The sequence below is a fragment of the Sciurus carolinensis genome, chromosome 3 (genome assembly GCF_902686445.1).
Source record: "Sciurus carolinensis chromosome 3, mSciCar1.2, whole genome shotgun sequence".
In the NCBI taxonomy this organism is placed as follows: domain Eukaryota; kingdom Metazoa; phylum Chordata; class Mammalia; order Rodentia; family Sciuridae; genus Sciurus; species Sciurus carolinensis.
Genome location: NC_062215.1, coordinates 174,999,492 through 175,023,545, shown reverse-complemented (window position 1 = coordinate 175,023,545; position 24,054 = coordinate 174,999,492). Strand labels below are relative to the sequence as shown.

Genomic DNA, 24,054 nt, shown 5'->3' with positions numbered 1-24,054 from the left:
CTGGTGACATCCATTTTGAAAGGCAAATTAACCAATACCTATAAAAATAAATAGGTTGCTTTTGATCATGCAATCTGACATCTAAGATTTAAACCAACAGATTTACTTGCACAAGTACACAAGTATTATACACATAATCTTTCATCCTAGCCTCATCTGTGTAGTGACAAATTATAAATAACCTTAATGGGATATCAAATAAAGAACTATAAAACAACTGGTACATACACAAAGGCATTGCTCTGAAGTTTTGGAAAAAAATGAAATCTTTATATATTGAAAGTATTAAAGATATATTGTTAAAGTGAAAACAATAAGCTATAGAACTGCATGTAGAGAACAATCCCATTTGTTGTATAAATAAGTTCTGAATGTGCAGAGAAAACCTTCATAGGATTCACAATTTGTGACTCTCTAGGACTTGACTCTTGAGATGGGACTTGGATGACCAAGAGAAGCAAAGAGTTTTTACTTTATCTTTTTGTGGAATGTTAGACTTTAACATGTTACTTTAAAAACATAAATCATTTTTTAAAAAACCCAGCTGAAATACTCATGTCCTCTATATGAACAAATGCTACTCAAAGGAACAAAGACCTACCTTTTCTTTTTCTTTTTCTTTTGGTACTTCCAGAGGGGCAGGGTATGCAAATGTGGATGGTTTACAGTTGGATTTATATTGAACTTTTGGCATCTGAAGGAAAAAGAGAACATTTTTCCCCCTCCATTAAAAAAATCATGATTAAGATTTAAGTATTCTGTCTTTAACAAGCATACAGGTGCTAAGGGAGATCAGAGTTTTCATACAGATAAAACATTCAATTATAAAACTAGTCAATGTTGTCACCTTTCTGAAAGATGTCTGTTTTCTTTTACTGAGTTAGTTTTTGGGTGCCTCTACAGAATTATCTGCAGTTTCCAGTATGTTCCTAAAGCTCTGTGCCTTCTTTCCTGACATCCTGCCCTGCTTCAGTGGGTCAAGTCCTAATCATGTTATTTCCTCGGTAAAGGGTTCCGCCACCAAACTTTCACCTCCCCATCTTGCACAGCACTGACAACTAATCCAAATCTATACAGAAGTTTCCACACCATGTAATCATTCCTTATAAAAATCTAACATGTGCCTAATGGCAAGTTAGCTTCATATTACCTACTGAACAGATTTAAAGTTCTCTAGCCTGCATTTTTCTCTATTACCTAATTTGTACCAGTGGAAAATGGCAATGAGCACCATGTTTACAAGGATAAGGAACCTTATCTTTACCACTGTAAAGAATGAAAACAGAACCAGGTATGCTGGTACAGGCCTATGATCCCAGCAGCTCTAGAGGCTGAGGCAGGAGAATTACAGTAGGCCAGCCTCAGCAATTTAGCAAGATCCTATCTCAAAAAAAAAAAAAAGGACTGGGGACCTTGGCTCAGTGGTAAAGTGCCCCTAGTTTCAATGCCCCGTACAAAAAAAGATTACATAGGATGTGTAATTACAATATTCAAAGTTAGAGACTGGGAAACCAAAATATTCTTGTTTTGAGAAAAAAAAATTCACAATGTTTATGAATGTAAGCACGTTTAGAACCGAAACACTTGATGAAGGATAACTGGCTATATGGCCATGCTAAAAAAACAATACAATGAATACTAAAGTCATTTTTAGCCTAAAAAATTTCCACTCTGAAAATTTAATGGAACATTTTAACAACAGGGATGACCAGATGTCAGTTGTTTAAAGGTCAAAAGCCCTTGCCCTTTAAAGAAGAACAAGATGAATCATCAGGTCATAGGACTGGGGAAAGACCCAAATACAAACCCAATTAGAAATATGATTAAAAAATGTGATGACGAAGCATGAAGAACCTTAAGTCTTTGACCTGTTTCGTTTTGTCCAATTCCAGATTCCACACCGTTGGTCTCATTTTCTGCCACTACCAAAGGGACAGTCTCCTATTTGCTTTTCCTTGTACTATAATTCTTTCTTCCATCTGTCTAGTGTCACATAAATCTGAAACATGTATTTGGCTTGATCCTTCACTTCTTATTATTAAAAATTTAGGTTAGGTCCTTATTCTTCCTTGCCCAGATTATTGCAAGAGCATTGTAATAGGTTTCCTCTGATTCCAGAATGATCTTCCTTCCTTCCCCTTTCTCTTACACCACTGGGGATTGAACTCAAGAGTTCCACACATGCTTGGCAAGCACTTTGCTGCTGAGCTATGTCCCCAGGCCTCAGACAGAGCTTTCTAAAATGCAAGCCTCATGTCATTTATCTGTATGAAATCCTCTGATAGCACCTGCAGCCTTTATTAAACCAATCACTCAGTGGTTTATAAAGTCTCTTCATATCTGTATTAAGACCCCTCTAACATTTGATTTTTAAAACTCCTTCTGACACACTCCACTCAATGCAGTAATGACTCAACTTGAAGGGAAGACATGCTATAGATGAGATCCTAACTCATCTTTAAAATTTCACAGAAACCCTTACTGAGTGGGTGGTAGATATGAATAGGATACACTACAAAGCTGAGGTTTCAAAAACTTACCTTTAAGTCCTTGTTAAGGCCAATGACACAGGTAGGGGTATAAGCCAATGACAGAAAGTGTGAAAGAGGAAACCAGAACCAGAACTGGGTAAAGACAAGGACACCAACCACAGAAGGCATATGAGTGTGCCCAGTCCTGGACTGTAGAGAGATTGTGACATTATGACCACCTGTGGGGGGAAAAAAAGAGAAATCATGAATAGCAATCCAGTAGGGCAATAATAGATACTTCTAACTATTGCACTAGGGAAGCATCTGATAATTATTTTAAGGCATGGTTCATATAATCTAGAATTGTGAGCTATCTGAGGGTCTTCAAGACTGGAAGTGTTATACTTTAACTGAACACAGGGCAAATCTAGAACTTCTTTCTCTACAGGCAGAGGTTTTTTGAAAAGTAATCCTGAGTTGAGTGTGGTGGCACAAACTTGTGATTTTGATAACTCAGGAGGCTGAGGCTGGAAGATGGCAAGTTTGAGGCCAACCTCAACAATTTAAGACCCTATCTCAAAAACAAAAACAACTACCACTTGTGAAAAACAAAAATAAAACAACGCAGAACTGAGATGCAAATCTTTTAGTATGCGTAAAACATGCTATAAAAATGGGACTTGTCTGTGCTTACTCAGGATCCTAATTTGATTTCCAGTGCCAGATTCCTGTTGTTTACAAGTCACGACTCTTAATCTCAGCATTAAACCAAACAGCATTTAATTACATGTAATTTTTATAAAAATCCTACTGTTCAACCAAATAACTGGGATTGTGTTAATGTCACTGGGATTATAGGGATGTGCCACTACCCCCAGCTTTTTTAAAAAAAGACATACTTAAAAATTTTGGGTTGTGCTCGCTTGTAATCCCAGCAGCGCTGGAGGCTGAGGCCCGAGGATCACAAATTCAAAGCCAGCCTCAGCAACTTAGCGAGGCTCTAAGCAATTTAGTAAGACCCTTTCTCAAAATAAAAAACAAAAAAGGTTGGGGATGTAGTTAAGTGGTTAAGGGTCCCCTGGGTTTAATACCATGTACAAGAAAAAAAAAAAACTTTTGGTATTCTATAGTTACATACATTTATTATCTGCTTATATTCTCCTTACTCTTCCCCATATTCACTGAATGCTTACTCTATATTGAGAAATGTGCACAAAACTAGAAACAATCTTGAGGACCCTTTGTTCTAGTGCAAGAGACAGATAATTTAAAATAAGGCAAATGCATTGTGACAACTATAAATTGGTGCTAGTGAGAACACAGCTAACCTGGTACCTGCCTGGGGAGGGGTGGGCAGGATAGAGGAGAGGGAAAGGCTGCCGGAGGGTGTGCTGTTTGACCTGAGACTTGAAGCCTTAGTTCAATGAAATCCACCTTCTTCAGATTCAGAGATTAAACTAGATTTTTGTTCTAACATCTGAGACTTAATAAACTAGAGTTTATCTTATTGATTGTAATACCAGCTTAACAGACTTCAATAATAAAACTTCTTAATCTCAATCCCTGAAGGGACCACAGCAAGTAAGGTCTCATAAACTTCAATTTCATTCCCTGGAAGGTGCCCTCTCCAGATCTTCTCTACCTTGCCTAACTTTACTGAGGCAGTGATTAGGACTGCAATTTTTCTAATGCAGTTATAGCATTGTTTTAGGTTGGCCTCAAATTTGTGATCCTTCTGTCTTGGCCTCCTAAGTCATTGTTACAGGCATGCACCACTGAGCCTGCACCTCCCTCAAATTCTTAATAAATAACTACTACAGAAAGCCAGGAAAAATCCGTAATGTTGAATGAACAAGTCAAGGGTTGTAGTCTAAAAAACAAACTTCAAAACGTGGCAGCTAAAAGAAAAAAGTTTAGAGTAGTAAAAAGTAACTTCTAAATCCTGATTTAAAACTCATTACCTAAGAAGTTAATTTGAAAAGGCTACGTATTGTATGAATCCAACTACATGATAGTCTGGGAAAGGAAAAATTACAGATTCAGGGCTGGGGATCGAGCTCAGTGATACAGTGCTTGCCTAAGAGTGCACAAGGTGCTGGCTCGATCCTCAATACAGACACCACACAACAAAACAAAACAAAAAACCCCTATGAATACAGTTCAGTTAGACAGTTTGAACATTCAGCAAGCAAATAGCATGGTAGCTAGAGTTAATAGTGTACTGTATGCTTGAAAATTGCTAAAAGAATAGACCTTAAATACTCTCATGTGAAGCAATGAATGTTAGCTTGATTAAACTGTTGTATAACATGTATCAAAACATGTGAGGGCTGGAGTTGTCTCAGTGGTAGAGTGCTTGCCTAGCATGTGTGAGGCACTGGGTTTCATCTTCATCACTACATATAAATAAATAAATAAAATAAAGGTTCATCAACAACTAAAAAAAATTCTATGTCTATATATAAAATCGTGATTACCTTGCAAATATGCAATATTTGCAAATATGTAATTTCTATTTGCCAACTATATCTTAATAAAAATAAAATTTTAAAAAAGATAAAGCATGAAAAGGGGACATTAATTTCATTTCCACAGATATTGAAAAAAAAAGAGGATATTATGAAAAGTTTTCTCTTAATAAATTCTAAACTGTATTTAAAAATAAGGGATGGGAGCATAGCTCAGTTTAAGAGCAAGGCCTGGGTTCTACCCCCAGTACTGAATGAATGAATAAATACTGAAACAAAACAAACCAGAACTACAGAGATAATTAAAAAGGTCAGTGGTTACCAGGGGCCAGTGGGAAGAGATGAACAGGTGGAGCACAGGGATTTTTCAGGAAGTGAAACTACTCTATATGGTATTATTATCATAGATACATGTCATTAAACATTGTTGAAATCCACAAAGTATGTATAACACAAAGAGTGAACTCTAACGTAAACTAGGGACTTCAGTCAATAATAAGGCATCAATACCGATCCAGCAATTATAGCACATACATCCCACTAAATGGAATAAGGGAAACTGGAGAGGGACATGGGAACATATGGAGAACTGTACTTTTTGTTCGAATTTTTCTGTAATCCACAAATTAAAACAAAATAATTGAAAATTAATTGCCAAAAAAATTAATTGCTAATAAAACCCAGACAATTAAGTGTTGAGACTTGGTAAAACTAACTCAGGAATGAAAAAGTAACAATAAAAGAAACGGTGGTAAACACCAAATCCATTAAAATATAGAACTTAAGACCATGTACAACTATAAGAATTATGATTTCTGAGAACAATATAAATATAATATAAAAATATTGGTAGGCAGTAAAGAATGAGGAGGAAAAATTATGAGATATTAATGTCTTCAATTTTATATGTGAGAATCAATACTATGTTGAATTCAGCTGCAAGGAAATGTGTGTAAATTAAAGAGAGAAAAAGAAGTTCACTTCTATATTAAAAGCTTAAGCAGAAAACTTTTCTTAGGGAAAAAAGAAAAAACAACAAACAAACACCACTGGACAAAGTGATTAAAAGAGTAGAATATTTGTCTCAATAATTAGAAAAAGCACCAAAGTCCTAAGACAAAAGCAAATAATAAAGAGCAAAAATAAAGAATTTAGGGGGAAAATGGTAGAATCAGTGCATACGTTTTTAAAAAATCTGATTAATCTAATTAACAAAAAGAAAATAAACCAAATTAGAAAAGAAATGATTTTTTAAAAAAGACCATATATGAGATTATCAAAAATTAGAAAATAACTCTGAAAACTGTGATATGATAAAAACATTCTCAGTAAGCAAAAAACCCAAGAAATTAGCAACATAAAATTAAGATAATTTTATCAAAAAATTATCCTTCCAAATCTCCTTCAGTACAAATATATACACATTCCTAGGTGATTGAGAAAAGAATAGACATAATAAATATGGCTAAGGGCTGGGAATAGCCCTCAGTGACCCTGGATTCAATCAATACTCAGCACCAAAAAACACCCCAAAGCAAACAAACCCCACAATCATGGCTGTTTTACTTAGAAGAAACATAGACGGCTAATATGAAAAAGTGATTCCTTAATAAAAGAACTGCTACCAAAATCCTGAGATGCTTTAACTTACCTTTCAAATTAACAAAAAATTACTAAAAAGGATATAAGAAAAACAATTACAGGTTAACATACTTCATAAGTAGGTATATGCTCTCAGTCTAAGGTGCTAATGGACACTATCTTTTGAAACAAGCTATAGTATAATGGTGAAAAATGTGAATTTTGGAGACAGATTTGCACAGTGTGCTGAGTATTTATTAGGCAAATATTCCATGTATCTTATTTTTAGGAATGATTCTGGCTGGTAAAATTTGTCTAAAACATCTTTTCTTCAAATATTTTTCAATGTTCAATTATGTATGAAATGCAGACTCCAATTTTCTTCAGAAATAATTTGCCTCAGACTAAATTTCTAGTGTCACATAGCTACATTTGAAATCAATCAATCAATCAATCAGTCAGTCAATTGGTCTGGAAGATTTAAAACCAGTTACCTGCATCCAGTATGCCCTGGGCCAGAATAGCGCCAAACTTGGCCATGACATCATCATGCTTATCATTGATGACTTTGGAATACAGCTGTCTGAACTGATTCACCTAAAGAAGCAAGAAAAACAATTATCTAATTTTATTAATTTGCTGTGCCATGCTAGAGAAGTCAGTAATTGCTGAAATGATAATGAGCTTTGAGTTGCGCAACACTGGGAAAAAGAGAGGGAAATGGACCACACTTGAGGCTGTGAACAGTTTCCTGCTAGAAACCATGGGTGCTATGACGTCTCTGCTATGGTATGGAGCACTGGTTCTGTTTTCAATCCTCATTCCACAGTGGATGAATCAGGCTCAAGGGATTGCTGAACGCAATTTCATTCTGTACCACTTTTAGTCAACAGGCCTAAACAGTCCAAGCGAACATTAAAGCTTTCACTGCACTTTGAATTACAACCGTGCTGTTTACCATCAACCCTGAAGATTTCCTAACAGGCATAGTCCTTCAGTTCCATCATAAAGTAAACCACCCTTCACCAAGGCTGTGTGAGGTAAATGTATTTACATAGTCAGTAAAGATTTTCTTTATGTACACTTTAGTTTTCTGAGGACTTGTCAGAATCAGCACTCTTATCAAAAAGAACATACCAAAATAGAAAATGTGCTGACTCATGTACACTAAGATTACTGGTCTTTTTGGTTTGCTTCTTTATGTTTTTCTGCATTGTCTAAAATTAATATGGATTACTTTTATAATTAAATTAATATTTATAGAAAATCTTTATAAATAAAGTAAGTGATTCCTTTAAATCTGTTTGGCTGGCAATAAGGAAACTATTTTATGCTTCTTCCATGTCTAGTACTTCTTTGTATTCCCAATAGTGCTTTTCTCAAATGGTAGGCCCCCAGGAAAAAGTCAGTTTGTACAAAAGCACAGGATCATGGAGCTCCCCATATCTGCCCAAAGCAGGAAATATCAAATTTGAGTTTCCTAATATAATGACTTTATCTGCATTACACAATTTTTTCAGAATCTCTTCCCCTCTTCATCTGTCTTGGTCTGAGAGGCCACACTGTGATAAAGTGACAGAGTAACAGAACCAGACAACCCTGGCTTATGAATATTTCTGTTCTTATAAGCTTCTTGGGTAAATTACTAGCTTTTATGAGCTATAGTTTCTTCATCTGTAAGGGGATTATAGCATCTATCTTTCCTGACTCTTATAAAGACTATGTAACATATGTCATGTGATATGTAAAAGGTATGTCAAAGTTCAGTAAGCATGCATGTGTCTTCCAAATGGGGTCAGAATCCTACCAGTCCTCCTTCCTCTTTTTTTTCCCCCCTAATACTAGGATTCAATCTAGAGCCTCTTGCATGCTCTACAACTGAGCAACATCCACGGTTCTTTTTATTTTATTTTGAGATGGGGGTCCCACTAAGTTGCCAGGCTTGGTCCTGTTGCCTTAGCCTCCTGAGTTGCTGTAATTACAAGCATGAGTCACTATGACTGGCCACTAATCCTTCTCGACTATTGTCTCTACAATCTAAATACTGCTAACAAAATTATGTTCCTTAAACACAGTTCTCATTTTTTATTCATAGTCTATGAAAAAATTTAATAGTGAAAATAATGAACTAGCTGTCACTATCTAGCGTATGACCATTTTAAAGTCAATTCTCTAAGCCTTAACTTTATAAAACCCAGCATGATTAAATCATCACAAAATTCCCTTCTTGCTTTAAAAATCCTGAAGTTTGATGCCTTTATTCTGGTTCAACAGGTCAAATTCCTTTGATTCTGAACCTATTTTAGATGAACACTTACATTACCTTATATAGGATGGAAATTTTATGTGCTAAAGGTTTATGAAATATTTCATCAACTTATAAAGAGAAACACTGGACAAAGCACTATATGTACATTACAGAGGAGAATCTGAATATAAAATTGCACCCACAACAATAGGAAAGCATTCAGTAAAATTAAAAAATGGATTTTTAAGTAAATGCAAACATACAATAGATTCATTCAGCTAATATTAATTCTTTTAAAAAGCTAGTTTTTGGTTATCATTAATAGATTCATTTTTGTTAGGTGCAGTGGAGCATGCCTGTAATCCCAGTGGCTTAGGAGGCTGAGGCAGGAGGATAGTGAGTTTTGTGAGTTCAAAGCCACCTCAGTGACTTTGTGAAGCCTTAAACAACTTAGCACAACCCTGCCTTTAAATAAAAAAATTTAAAAAGGTGGGGCTGGGGTGGGAATATGCCCCTGGGTTCAATCTATGGTACAAAAAAAGGAAATCATTTTATTGATTTATTTTTATTATTATAGTTCTTGGTAAAGAATCATTAGTTGAGTAGGACAGTGTCTTAAATTTGGAAGACAAGTTAAATCACCTAGTTTACTCCCTCTGTTTAGGTAAGGTGAATAACTTGCTTGCTGCCCATTACAATTAACTAGTGGCATGGTTTTCTAACTCAATTTCATTAACAGTATGCCCTCCCCACAAATGAAAATAATTTGTAGGAAAAAATAATATTAACTTTCCATTTTATAATATGATAAACTCAAAAAGGCAATTAAAATCTTAGGCTACTCTGTGATCCAAGTGTGCAACTGTATACGAATTTATCTTTGCTAAAATTATGCATTTTAAATATCTGTCATATTCTAAACTCTATATAATAAGTGCTGCTGGGGAAAAATTCTACTCCTAGATGTTAGGGAGATAAGTTCTTTAGTGTCATTTTTGATGAATCATGATGGTCCACAAAAGCCTAATCTACCCAAACCACAATTCATTTTAGAACAGCAGAAGCTTACCAAGCTTGGCTAACATAATCTTACTTCCAAAAATGGCACCTGTTAATGGTGGGAGAAGCTTCCCTAGGGCAGAAAGTAGGCCAGATGATCTCAGACAAGGAGGAGCACCAGATCCCTCCCTTACATTGTAATTTTTAAGTCTAATTTTATACATGATACTTAATATGTATCTGTTCAAATAACTGCTAGAGGTGGGTTTCAATTTAATAAGAAAAACAAGATAGATGCTTCATAAAGAGGAAAGTTGGGTTCCTGAGAGAACACAATACTAAGAACCTAAAAAAAGATACTATTCTAGTTAAATGTGAACCTCTAAGAGCTTTCTAAATTGGGTTTGTAACAATGCAGGGGTGTGTGCATGTTCCTGAGTCTATGTTTGTGTGAGTCAGGGAAAACTTACACAAGCAAAGCAAAGATTTACTGCAATTAACTGAAACTAAGGCTGCAATGTGTAGAGCTAAGTGTTAGGGATGTGACATACAATACTGATTATACAAAAACATTTCCTTTGAATTTTTTTCCATTGCGAATCTCACAAAATATCTATGAAATTTCTCTTCTGGATTCCTTTCACGGCAGGGTATGGCAGGGGCATCACTTCTGGTGAAGTTAATGCAAGATCTCTGCTTCTCGGCGGCTTCCACTTTATTTCATGAACTGCTTCGCAAATCTCCAAGTAGGACTCCAGAGACTTGAGAATTTACTTCTCTACAGAGATTAACAGCTTTTCCTTTTGGACAAAATATGCCAAACCACCCTCAAAAATATTAATTTGGTCTTGTTGGCAACTATCAGATAAAGCAAAGATGATATAAATGGTAGTCTAAGAAGTTCTTTATCATTTGCTTAATAACAGAAAACAATGAAATAGAGCTTAAACTTTAGCCAAGTAACAGCTTTACTCTAGGGATAGTGTTTATTGAAACAATGTTTCAATTTTACACCATCATACATAGTTTTGCCTTCATAGTCAGTGGTGTGCAGATTTACATTTGCTTCCCCAGTTTATGTTAATGGCATGGTTATATCAACTCACTTCAACATTCCTAATCAGTACCCAAGATTCTGATACAACCTGAAGATAGGAATGTGCCCCATGACCAGCTAAGGTCAATCTACTTAAAGAGTCCAATATAACTTGGATAGAACCCTGGGCCTCATGCACCCTAGGCCAGTGCTCTACCACTGAGAGACACCCTTAGCCCTCTTTCACTTTTTCTAAATGTGAAACTTAAGATTCAAATGCTTTTTCAAACTAAACAGTCTACCTACAAAGGATTCTGACATTGTTGGCATCTGGGTTATAAATGCAAAAAAAAAAAAATCAATGAAATCCTACAATAAGGATGGGAAGATAGTAAAACATTTGTTGATGATATAAGTAACTTGAAAGCAACACATGAGATCAAAGTGAAAAACTATCTCCCTCTGACTGAGGAGGTGCAGTCCATGGCCTAAACTTGCTTTGTTTAATGACATTCCTCGTTGGACAACCTCCAAAAGTTCAACGGCAGATCAAAAGCAGATATAAAAGCTACTCATAGCTGCTGTATTTACAAAGAAAAAATGTGGTCTGTGTTTAGAAAGGTGCTTATGTTCTAGAAAATAACAGTATATTAAGCAGTATATTATATATTAGAAAAACAGGATGAGAGGTCACACTCTGAATAATATAATTTTTAGAAGTCTTGAAAATGATTTTGAGTGACATAGAAGCACTGGATAAATGAAATAAAAATCATGGGAACTGCTTAGAAACTGAAATTTATTTTTAAAAGTTCTATAAAGTTAGAATGAATAACCAATGCAGTTCTGGATATTTCTCTTTTCTATCTCTTCAAACTTAATATGCTGAAATGAGGTTCTGTATCTGCTTGATGAGGCAGAAAACAGAAAGGCAATTGCTTATTTCTGTTACCAATTTTTAAACTTTCTCATATACTGGCAGAACACAAGGTTGTTAATGCTCTAACTTTTAAGTTAGCATAGTTCTATTTAACCTATCAAACATGGTAATTTTAGTACATGCAAATAAGTTAAATGCATTTTCTGTTTTAAGACAATGAGAAGTTTTGGCTGAAGTAACAGGATATGTTAAATATCGAACACTAATATGAAGTCTATAAGACTGCCATGAGAAAACTTTTAAATAGATTTCTTAAAATCTGTTATGGAGTCACCTGAAGAGGGTTTCCTAGGGGAAGCTGGATGGTGAATCTTTCTTCCACATTCTAAGTCTAGAGAAAGGGGCTTCAGAGGGGCCACTTAGAGTACTCAATACTTCAGGGGTCACTAAACACTGGAGTCTGACATAAAGTGAGAGGCACCAGCACCAACAGCCTAACACATTCCCACCCATAAGAAGGGCAAAATACACAAGTGTTTCTATAGAGCAGAAGGTATCAAGTGAGAAAGAAAGCCATCTTGCAGCCATCTGAAACCCTGCCCAAGAGGATCACCCTGGGGGGTAAAGACAGTCCACAGAGAATATGAACATATTTTATTTATTTATTTTTGGTACTGAGGCTTGAACCCCCAGCATTATTTTTACCATTTATCTACGCCTTTAATCCTTTCTATTCTTTATTTTAAGACAGGTTCTTATAAAGTTGCTGAAGCTGGCCTCCCAAGTCACTGGGATTACAGGTGTGCACCACTACATCTGGCTTGGATACACTTATTTTTAAACTGAGATTATGTGTACTGAATAAAGTGACACTAGGATTTTTTATTATCCTAGAAGGATGGATCAAAAAAGTCATGGACTGATCGAATTCGCATCCTGTGTCAGAGTAACGAGTCATCCCACTGAAAAAAATTTTAAAGGACAGAGAGAGGCTGTGACTTCAGTATTTATCATATTTGCATTTAAAATGTCCTTAAAGGAAAGCAAGTCACTAAAGGAAGCCCAAACCAGCTCTTTTCCTTTTCCAGAGAATTTGTCTGCTCACCTTTGGACACGTGATTTCAGTCTGCTGGATCATGATGAGAGCAGAAGCTATGAGAGCCCCTTGTCTCACATAGTTCACAGGGTCATTTGTCATTGGTTCTAGCAAATTAATTGCTTCCTGAAAGCATTAAAAACAACAACTTTAAGTTGATATAGCCAGATTTTCAAATTAATATCAATCTAAGTCAGTATTTTCATCCAACAGGATAGTAAATTTAAGACTACCTGAACAAAATAATTTAGAACTGAGTGTCTTTACATTTCAACAAAATTGATCATAAGTGAAAAGAAAGTTTTAAAACCTGAATGTTCTCTTCTTGAGGTACACAAATTGTAAAGAAATTATGAGAAACATTATTTAGAGAAAATGGCACTAACATTTGTTACAGTACCTACTATTTTTCAGGCACAATACTAGATATTTAATATCTTTCATACCATAAAATCCAACTAAAAACAAATGAACAAACAAACAAAAAAACCCCAACCAACACAAAACAATATTTATGAACAAAGAAATTGAGAGTTTCAAATGTTAAGCAACTTGCCCAAAGTTGCAAGTATCAAACCCAGGCCAGTATGGCTCCAAAATGTGTATTATGTATATAGTCAACCTCCTTCAAATACTAATATCTTATATGAAAGGTAGCAACTTAGATGCTTTTCACATGACCTAATTTTAAAAATTAAATCAAAGCAAACAACACAAATAAAAAAGATTTTACTTAGAATGGTTAAACAAATTAAATAGACCAGAATGGATTTCATAATACTTCACAAGACCAACGGTAATGGGATTTTCCAAACTGTTTACCAATATTTCCCTAATAATATAATCATCAGAATATTGATTTTATGGAAAAAATAAATAAATAAAAAGAAAAGAGATCCTTGGTTTAAATAAGTGGATGCCATGTATCACCCCCTCTTGCAGATTCAAAATATATGCATGTATCAAAGGCTCTAGGCATATACATTTCACAAGGCTCGAGCACACCTTATAATCAAGAAACCACACACTTCTCTCAGCATTTGTCCACTGTAGTTGATCAAGAACTCAATTGCCCCATACAACTCCTATTTACACCCTTCCATGTGGGAACTGACACTTTGCAATGTAAAGTCTCTTTCTATAAGGTCCTAAGATAGGAATAAATCTGGAAGGACCAGAGAAATGGGTTTACGCAATTATTAAACTTATTTCTTAATTCAGAATGTTACTTTTCAAGTATCCTTCATTCTAAGACCAAAAAAAGACTAAATTTAATCCTTGTTTTAAGAATGACTTTAGATCTTCCACATGTAGACTTACATATTTTTAAAAACGGAGCTCTTAACAAATAATAAAAAATATATACCAGAGATGTGTATTCTTTCTCCCCACTTCACTGAAAAATGTGATTGCATTGTACAGAGGAATGTTTTCAAACATATATGGCTGATATTCTTTGTGATAAAAATATAATTAAATTTCTGAAGTACAAGTTATATCATAACTTGGCTTGAGTTGTATAATACAAATTCAAAGGCATATTTATAATAAACTGATGTTTCAGGTTTTTAATAAACAAAAATAATTGAATACCAAATCCCAGTCAGATATGTACTGGTACCTAGACCACATAAATTATCTAGAAATAAAGCAGACTTGGTCAGGATGAGTAATAAAATTTTTTTATTGAATTAACATGTCAGATGCCATGTTTCAAAGAACATTTGCTCCTAAATAGCATATTAAGTTTAGAAAAATCTGGAATGAAAAAAATCTAATTTACATTTAACTTATGAGGCCTGACATAAATGTCAACTAAAGACCTGAGAGGTAAAATACTTAAGTAATTTGACAACATCAGCAAGAATCTGATTTCTAGGAATCTATTCTAACTAGTTCAAGACACAGGTAAAACAAATAAACAAAACCCTGTTGATTAAGCCACGAATTTCTTTACGAATGTCATGATTCAACATCTTGCCTAACCCAACTCTTTATTTTGTAACTCTTGAGAGGAATTAGCAAATACCAGGTTACCTACTAAGGTTGGAGGTGGGAAGAGCTGGGGACATATCTCAGTGGTAGAATGCCTGCCTAATAAGTGCAAGGTCCTGGCTTTAATTTCTAGCACCCTGGGGGATGGGATGGCGGGTAGATGAGAAACAGAAGTAGTAAATAAATGATTTGCTTAAAACAGAAACATTATCAAATGAATGGATTTTGTTGGTTTCAGATAAGAAACTTGATTTCCATAATACTAATTATACAAATTAAACACAGAAAATAACCAGAGTGGTTCTTTTCTTTCTTCTTCTTTTTTTAAAGAAATCAATGATTTCATATAGAAATTCAGTGTCACATCATGTGACAGTTTGTTCTTAGGTGGCTTTGGGCAATCCTGAATAGCAAAGTGAGGAAGTACTGGAAAGCTTTGTGAGGCAAGTTCAGTCATACAGCTCACACTACACTTGTGTTTTTACAGCTATTACATAAACTTTCCTGCAAGGGAAAACAGTCTGGCGCCAGGAAAGGACTGACCCCATTGGCTCTGAGTTTTACCTTGTTTCCTGTACCAGCACAGCAGATCCCCAGGGCCATTGCAGCTCCATAGCGCACATGAGGGTTGTAACTCTCTGACAACAAAGAAACAACACTCGGACACTGTTCAGGGGTCCTGAAGAGAAACAGAGAAAATGAGTCAGTGTTATAGGTAACATATTATAAATCAAAGCAAAAGAATTTAAAACCAATTTTTTTTTTTTTTAAAGTCAGGGAAACAATAGATATTTAACAAAAAACTGCAGAATTAAAAATCTCCCACAGGATTCTAATTACTAATAGGAGAAATTAATTTTCAATGTTCAGAGAATGTGTACAAAGAAAGAAGACCATTCCAGGGACTCCTCAACCACGGCTCTGCATTCCAGTCATTCCCAGGTGTCCTTCAAGAAGGGGAGCAGCCATGTGGAAGACAGCACCCGGATCTACAGCCATTTTCCTATTTCCTAGTCACTCCACATTTTGTACCAGCAGACAAAAGTCATTTACAGAGACTCCTAGATGTTTCCAGAGCTTCATGAAATATTTAAATAACCCAGTATTACTCTAGTTCCAGACCAAACTGGTAAGTAAGCCTTAGTAATGAGGAAATTCTGACATTTCTTTTTTTTTTTTTGCCTTTAGGAATTTTTTGTTGATAAAAATAGAGAAAAAAATTTATTTTTCATCTTCTCCATGTTTGCAGCAAAGACAAAACAGTTCGAACCTGATTAATGAAGTATTTGACCTCGTTTTTTACAAAATTCTCGTGCCAGTGGCTATCCTTGCTAAGCTGCAGGACTAGATTAACAATGAGAAGAGTGGCAGAGCAGTGCCTGGAAGGTGGTAACACTGTGATCTTCAACCAGGGGCATCTACATGCATGCTCAGTCACGAAAATGAAAATCCATCAAGCTGTAGGCTAAGGATTTCGTGCACATTTCTGGGTGTGTATTAAGCATGGATAAAAAGTATTCTTTTAAGACTATCCTGTTATAAATAAAAACAGTTATCACAAACCAATTTATATCTAAAATTCTAAACTGGGCACTGTCCTCTAACCTCAAATTCTAATTTCAGTAGAATAGTGCTAGGTTTACGAAAGTCAGGTCTAGTAAATGAACGCTGTGATGTGAGGGAAGGCTGGATCGCTTCCACCCACATGAGAGTCTGTCACTCGTAAGTCTTCTCTGCCTGATCACGCTTCCTTGTGCAAGTGATTCTGAAGTAATATTAATACAAACAATATGGGAAAACAGTATGGTGAAACAAAGAGTAATGTTATAGAAAACAGAGGAACTCAGTTCTAACTATGGCTTTGCTAATTTGTTGGTAATGTGACATCAGGCAAGTCACTTGGTTTTCTTTATAATTAGAGAGAGATTTTCTTGATTATTTTGCAGGAATAATACAAAAGTGGGTGAGCAAATAACTGAAAATATAGTAATAACATAAGTTTTCAAGTTAATGCATAATGAGATAAATAAAACTTATGTATCTAAAACCATGTTCCATTTCCTGTTTTGTCTCGAAACAGCTGTGCCATTTTAGACAAGGTTTAATCAATCAAACACTTTGCAGGTATCTTTCCTTATCCAAAAGAAGAAATGGGACTAGAAGCTCTCTACAGTCTGTTCCAACTTTTCAAATGTATGGTTTATAATAATGAATCAATTATTACAAATTTAAATCAATGTCTGCTATTACAAAGACAATTTTTCCTCAATGAGTAACATTTCTGTGAACTAAAAATGAAATTTAAAATGGTATTGTACCAAAGAGGAGGTTGGAGAGTTATTCTACAACTTACAGTTGATACTGCCTTCATTTAACTTTTATTTTCACTCCTATTAGCCTAAGAACTTAAAAGCTCTTCCCATAATTTGACACCCAAATCCTTTGACAAAGTCACATATTTTACTGTGTCTTCAACGTTTTTTTCATTTCCTATAAATTACTAGCATAGTATTAGGTACTACTGATAAAATAAATTTTATTACTTAGTAAAAGGTAAAGAGAGTCAAACTAAATTCATATTTAGGCTTAACCAGCACATATTTTCTAATAATTAAAGATCTAATAATTAAACACTGGGAAATATGTCAAACTCTCTCCTATTTTTGTTTTCCCTTCAATTTATAATTCAGCTAGATAATCACTAGAAAGAATTAACATATCTGTGAGTACTCTTCATAAGGGCTGGCTGAGTGTTCTTAGTTTTATTTAAGTAATCTGAAGTTTAGAGAAGGAAGATCATATAAAGGGCTCAGGAAGATCTCATAGGTGAGCTCTGTTCTGGGACTTGAAGAACAGGTATGATTCAGTAGCAGAAAGAAAAATGTCATGGATAAAGGAATGAACACTGGAAGATGAGAAGCAAGCCTGAGGAAAAGTGAGTAGATGAACCATATTGGTTTTTTGTAGAGGATTAATGGGATGTGACATTAGAAATAAAATATGAAGAATACTGGCACAATACGAGAAGCACAATAGTACCTAACCTTTCAACCCTTCCTTTACTTTGTCAAATTCAGATTTCATTCCAGGCAGTGTGTCACTTACTAGCCTCCCCTCCCCCCAATATTCTACTCTTTCCTATCCCCTGCCTCTGCTTATGCTACAACCTATTTAGTCTTCTTAATTCTAGACTCTTAAATCCCATCCATGTAAAAGTTTGGTCTAAGTGACAGCACAGGTATGCCTTATGGGTATACCTGCCCTAGCAGGCTAGTTGTTCTGAAGACCAAATGAGATAATGTATATGAAATATCTTTTAAAACTGTAAAGTCCTAGACAAACATACTATCTGCAGCACTCTCTTAAGACCTCAGAGATGGTCTAGTTGAGTATGTGTTACAGTGCTTATTATGTACACGGTAGTGGGTTTAGAAAATTACAAACGTTTGGAAAAACTGGGTCCTGGTTTAAACTCCCTCAGGATTTAAGTGTGTGATTATCTACAAATCAGCTGATACATTGGTTCCAAATCACTTTTTGGATCAGAGTCATGCCCCCTTTCCAAATGTACAGGTAAACATAATTTTGAAAGTTTTTTGGAAGTCTAATTTTTAAATATAACATGAGGCAATGCATCCTTTGAGGTTTTAAAATCTAGTTCACATAGCATCTTGTAAAGAAAACGAAAAAACTACCAACCTTATTACTCTTGAACATTATTATCAGTAGGTACAAAATTGCAGGTCCAACAAATAAAAACATTACTCAATCCCAAGTATATAATTCAGGTGTGTATATATGTGTGGTTTTGTTTTGTTTTGTTTTACTTTGTCTTATGATACTGGGGTTCAGACCCAGTGCCTTACACATACTAGATAAGCACTCTACTACTAAGGTACACCCACAGTTCTGTAATTAAGCTTCAATGAAAAGAACTGTAATTTTTTGCTTTTTAAAAAAAATGAAACACACTGAAATCAGTAAATTCTGATTTGTCATTTCAATAAAATTTCTTGGCTTGCAGCTAATAGCCATGTTTCCAATGTTATTATTCATCCAAAACTTCCACAGAGTAGGGACTGGGCAAGACCATGTGCACAAATCACTGACGTATTATTCAACTATAAACTGCACATAAGAGTTCCTTTCTTTCGACATATTGGCTTTTTACTGCTGTTTCTTTCTTTCTTTTTTTTTTTAGGGTGCTGGGGATCGAACCCAGGGCCTTATGCTTACAAGGCAAGCACTCTACCGACTGAGCTATCTCCCCAGCCCCTTACTGCTGTTTCTTTAAGAATATTTTGTGCAACTTCTACAATAAGTCATACTAATAGGTCAAGATGTTTCTAAGAACCCCCCAACATCTGTCTTCACTAATGGAGTTTGCAGCAGAAACACCCGTTCTTTGTAGGGCCATCACAAAGCGAACATCTGAGGCTGAAAACTTCAGGTAGAATTATGCATTTATAATCCTCATTAGGTAAGGGCCACAGGGTCATAAGATTGACATAACACACAGAAGTTAAGAAGACACCCACCCCTGGTTAAATCCCCTGTACAATAGATTCCAAATAATCTAAGCAAAATTCTGAATTTCTAAGTGCTCATAGAATGACTTTAACCAAATATGCCAGATACCTCAGTCAACATACAGAATCCCATACAGAAAGAGGGGTCAGAAGGGCACCCATCCCCTAAACTGCCTCTCCTCCCGTAGTGACTATTCATCCACACAAACATTCCATTCTCTCCCTCTCTACACCTAATCAGCCAGCAAGTCAAGTGAAACCCTTAAATCTTAGTTCTGTTTCCACTGTCTTGTTTCAGGCGCTGATTACCTCTCACTGGAATTAAAACAGCAATTCCTTAAATAATCTGTCTCCTTTTGCTTTTCTTCAGTTTGTTGTGATAGAAAGAAAACAGGCCTAAAATCAGAAAGATCTAGATTCCAATTCTAGTATAGTCATTTATTAGCAGGGTGACAAGCACTAAATCTCTAAGCCTTCACTGGTTTATCAACAGGACAAAATCCGCTCCATTTTTTGAATGCTGAGGAGAGCTGGGGGCGATGCAGAGTAAACCACTAGGCTGTAACCAGTGAAACCTAATGTATAGTCAGCAATTGGCTTTGGATCAGAATAAGGAATTTGTCTATTAATATGCTATAGCCCCCCCCCTTTTTTTTTCCTTTTTAAAGGACAGGGCAAAGATTCTTTCAAAACAATATAAAATAGGTTGCATATTAAACCTTGAAAGCTAGCTAAATTTAGGAATCCAACTTTCACATTTCAACTTTTTAGGGAGCTAATGGCACACAAAACACCAACTTACCCCTTGGCTGCAGCAGGAGCAGGATATTCCAGGGAAAACAGGAAAGAGCTTATCCTAAAAGTTACCTTAGAATTTAATTTTCCTTATAATTTTCACTTGCTAAGAATTATATTGAAGTCAAGCATGGTGCACATGCCTACAATCCCGTAATTGGGAAGCTACAGCAGGAGAAGCACCAGTTTGAGGCCACTTGGGTGACTGTGAGACCCTGTCTCAAAATAAAAATAAAAAAGGGCTGGGAGTAACACACACAAACACACTTATATATATAAGAATCTATAAGATATCCTAATACTATATATATAAGAATACTTATATATATAAGAATATATATATATATATAAGAATATATATACTAATACTTATATATATAAGAATATATAAGATATCCTAATACTATTCTTAAACCAACCAAAGAACTCAAGTTCTTTTCTTTAGAAGAAACATTACCTGAAAGACAACAGAACTTGGATTTGGATTTTATTTTCCAGAGGATATCAACAATTTCATAAAATTTAGAAAAGTTTTGCCTGGAAACATAAATACTAGAGCTTAATGTAGAGCTTTACCTAGTTGACTGCAGTAAAGACTAAATAGCTTGTGAGGCAATAAGCTGAAGTATATTTTAAAGAACCTGTCAGCTTCTCAATTCAGGAACAGTTACAATTCTCAGCACATTCTTTAGAAAAAACAAGTGTTAAGAAATGACAAATTCTTTAATAGATTAGCTCAGACATTCATTCTCTTCAAGAATACAGTAAAACCATAATATTCTTATATGTTTATTTCAGTTTCACCAGGCAGCTCCACAAGGACAGAGGAATCTTTCTAAGTAATGACTGGAATGCAAACATTCACTGAAAGCAAAACTTGTGCACATTGATCTTATGCTTACATATATACACAGACATACAATGTACGTATGAAGTTTTTAGACCAACAGTTAATAAAAACAAGTAGACCTATGTACACTGCCAGCCTTGCCCCTTAATACATAAACAAACAGTGAGAGAAAAATGGAAACTGAATATATGATCAAGTTTCCTGATCCTATTATCAGTTTACCAGAAAGAAAAACAACACATTAAACTACACAGAAATGCAACCACTGAAATCTATAGTGGGAAACTAAGCAGGAATAGTGGCCTGGTTTCTTTAGGAAATAAAATGCAAGGAGAAAAAAGAAATAAAAAGAAGAAACAAAGAAAGGAAAAGAGGAAAAAGGGAAGGGAAAAGAGGGCAAAGCAAGAGAAGGAGAACCACAGATTAAAGACACTACATTTTTAGTAGTAGTCCATTAGGCATTCTTTCAGTTATTTTAGATAATTTTGACAGTCCCTAAATCTCAGCTTTTCTACATAAACATTGGACTCTTATATAACATCACAAAATATTCCTCTGGTTTGTTATAATACCCTTGGATAAGCATTTATTAACAAACCATTTAAATGGCTAATCTCTGACCAACAATAAGAGCTTATTCCTATGTTTCCATGAACGTATTTACAAAAATAAATATCTAGGGCTAGGAATGTAGCTTAGTGGAAGAGTGCTTGCCTATCATTCACGTGGCCCTGGGTTCAATCTCTGGCACTGAAAATAAATAAAAATAAAATAAAATGTCTAGAAATGGTCAAGACACAAGAAAAAAAAAAGTGGATTTTATTTTAAGGCAGGAGAGAGAAGATGAAAATCATTCCTTGAGAAATCATTTCACATATCTTTGATACACTGAATTTAAAAGTATTTATTTACTCAATTATAAATTTGCTGACTGTATTTATTTTCAACAATGGAGATACATGTTGAGAATTTAGGAACTTTTCTTGTTCTATTTTATTCTCTGACTGGTTTATAAAGTTTATAATGATAAATAAGCAATTACAAGTTTAAAGGTGCTGAGATACTGTTTTTGAATTTTGTGTTCATCACAACATGATGCATAAAATTACTTTCAAAATGAGTAACTGAAAAAGAAAACAATATTCTTTCCAAATATATTTTGTTCCATATGACTTCATATCCTAAGCCATTACTACTTATAAGTTTTTACTTATTAGCATAGCATTTACTGAATATATATCACATACCATAAGGAGAGAAAAAAGAAAACCATACTGTGCCATAAACCATTCAAATTTAGTATTATCTTTTAGTATTTCTTTTTTAGCATCTTCCTGGAATTGAGGAACTAAAATTAGTATAGCTTTAGGCAAACTTTCAGCACATTTCCAAAAAGATTAATTCTTTTCAGGTGCTGTGAAAATTGGGGGGGGGGGGGGGGGTCTCAAAGTGAGAAGGTAGATTTACAAGCTTTAAAGAAATTGCTACTAAACCATAATAAAAAATATGGTTCTTAAAAATCTTAGAACACATACCTAGACAGAGAAATCTATGATATTCAAAAAATTATTGCATCATTAGTACATTTTCCCCCATTTCTAATCAGCAAACCAAGAAGTCTTGTAGTATAAGCAGGATGCCATCAATTTACTGCAATTTATTAAAACTTTATTGCTATTTCCTTGATTTTATAATGGTCCCAAACATACTTTGCTACTCAGAAAAGTTCAATTCATTTCTGATATTTAAGTGTTCTGATGATATAAGTTCACTTCTAATATCTGATTCCTAGAGACAAGCAGAGTGTTGAGCAAATCTAGCCCTAAAGACATCTGGCTACTTCATGGTCATCAACTGTAATTTCTGCTATAAAAATTCTTCTGATGAAAGGACATCACCACGGCACAACATCAGGCTGGCAGCGGCAGTGGAGACGGCAACCTGCACCACTGAGATAGGCTGCTGTTGCCAGAGAGCAGCACAGGGTAGTTTGACCTCCCGCACAATGGACTGACTTTGCCTCACCTGACTCAGAGCGGCCTCCCAGGTTACATTTGCCAAAAATATTTAAAGGCAAAGACTGTTACAGCAGTCTGGGAAACAACAGATTGAGAAAGGAGGTATGTGGAGTACCAAGGGCACACCAGCAGAATCGAGAATACCATATGTGTGACCAAGACTCATGTTCAGAAAAGGCTTAAGAAACCTTAACTTTCACCATAGGCTCAGTATAAGCAGTAGGTGAAGGCTAAAGGCTAAGGCAGAGTGGCAAATGACTTGCCCCAACTCTGGGTCAATTTGCAAAAACTGGAAGAGTGTGCAAAGACTGGAAGAGTGTTTTTTTTCTTTCTTGTTATCAAGATGTTTTAAGGAACCTGTCAAAACACCAGCTCATCACTAAGTTAATAAATATTAAGAACATGGACTACAGTGGCCACATGTGACAAAGAATACAGGTTTTATAAAAATACTTTAGAAAAATCATTAGGCTGCAATGCACAAGTACCAATAACAAAAGGGAGAACCTGACTTCCCAAGTTACCACATTATAATGTTTACAATGTCCAAATTTCAACACAAAATTCTGAGGCATATGAAGAAATAAAATATGGCCCATTCACAGCAAAAAAGGAATTAACAGAAATTGTTCCTGAAGAAGCCCAGGCACTGGACCTAAGTCAACTATCTAAATATAAATATATTCAAAGAACTGAAGGAAAGCAGGGGCAAATAACTAAAGAAAATGGGAGAACAAATACAAAATTACCAATAAAGAGATAGAAATTATAAAAAAAAATCAAGTCAGGTACAGTGGAGCACGTCTATTACCCCAGTGTCTGGGGAGGCTGAGGCAGGAGAATTTTGAGTTCAAAGCCGGCCTCAGCAACTTAGCAAGGCCCTAAGCAACTCAGAGAGACCCTGTCTTTAAATAAAATATTAAAAAGGACTGGGAATGTGGCTCAGTGGTTAAGTGCCTCTGGGTTCAATCCCCAGTACCAAAAAGATCAAACAAATTCTGAAACTTCAAAGTACAAGTGACATGAAAAATTCACTAGAGGGGGTTTAATAGCAAAACTACAGAAAAGGCAGTGAATTTGAAGATAGG

The 24,054-nt window shown here is 35.2% G+C and overlaps 1 protein-coding gene across 1 annotated transcript in view; it reads right to left on the bottom strand.

Annotated features, from left to right (window-relative positions):
* Positions 1-24,054, bottom strand: part of Psmd1 (proteasome 26S subunit, non-ATPase 1) — a 96,756-nt gene that overhangs the window by 13,910 nt on the left and 58,792 nt on the right. Inside the window, exons 17-21 of the mRNA XM_047544203.1 lie at positions 15,339-15,453; positions 12,789-12,905; positions 7,015-7,117; positions 2,541-2,710; positions 602-694 (exon numbers count right to left, since the gene is read on the bottom strand). Of these exons, the coding sequence (XP_047400159.1) occupies positions 602-694; positions 2,541-2,710; positions 7,015-7,117; positions 12,789-12,905; positions 15,339-15,453 (598 nt within the window). The remainder of the gene's footprint in view (positions 1-601; positions 695-2,540; positions 2,711-7,014; positions 7,118-12,788; positions 12,906-15,338; positions 15,454-24,054) is intronic.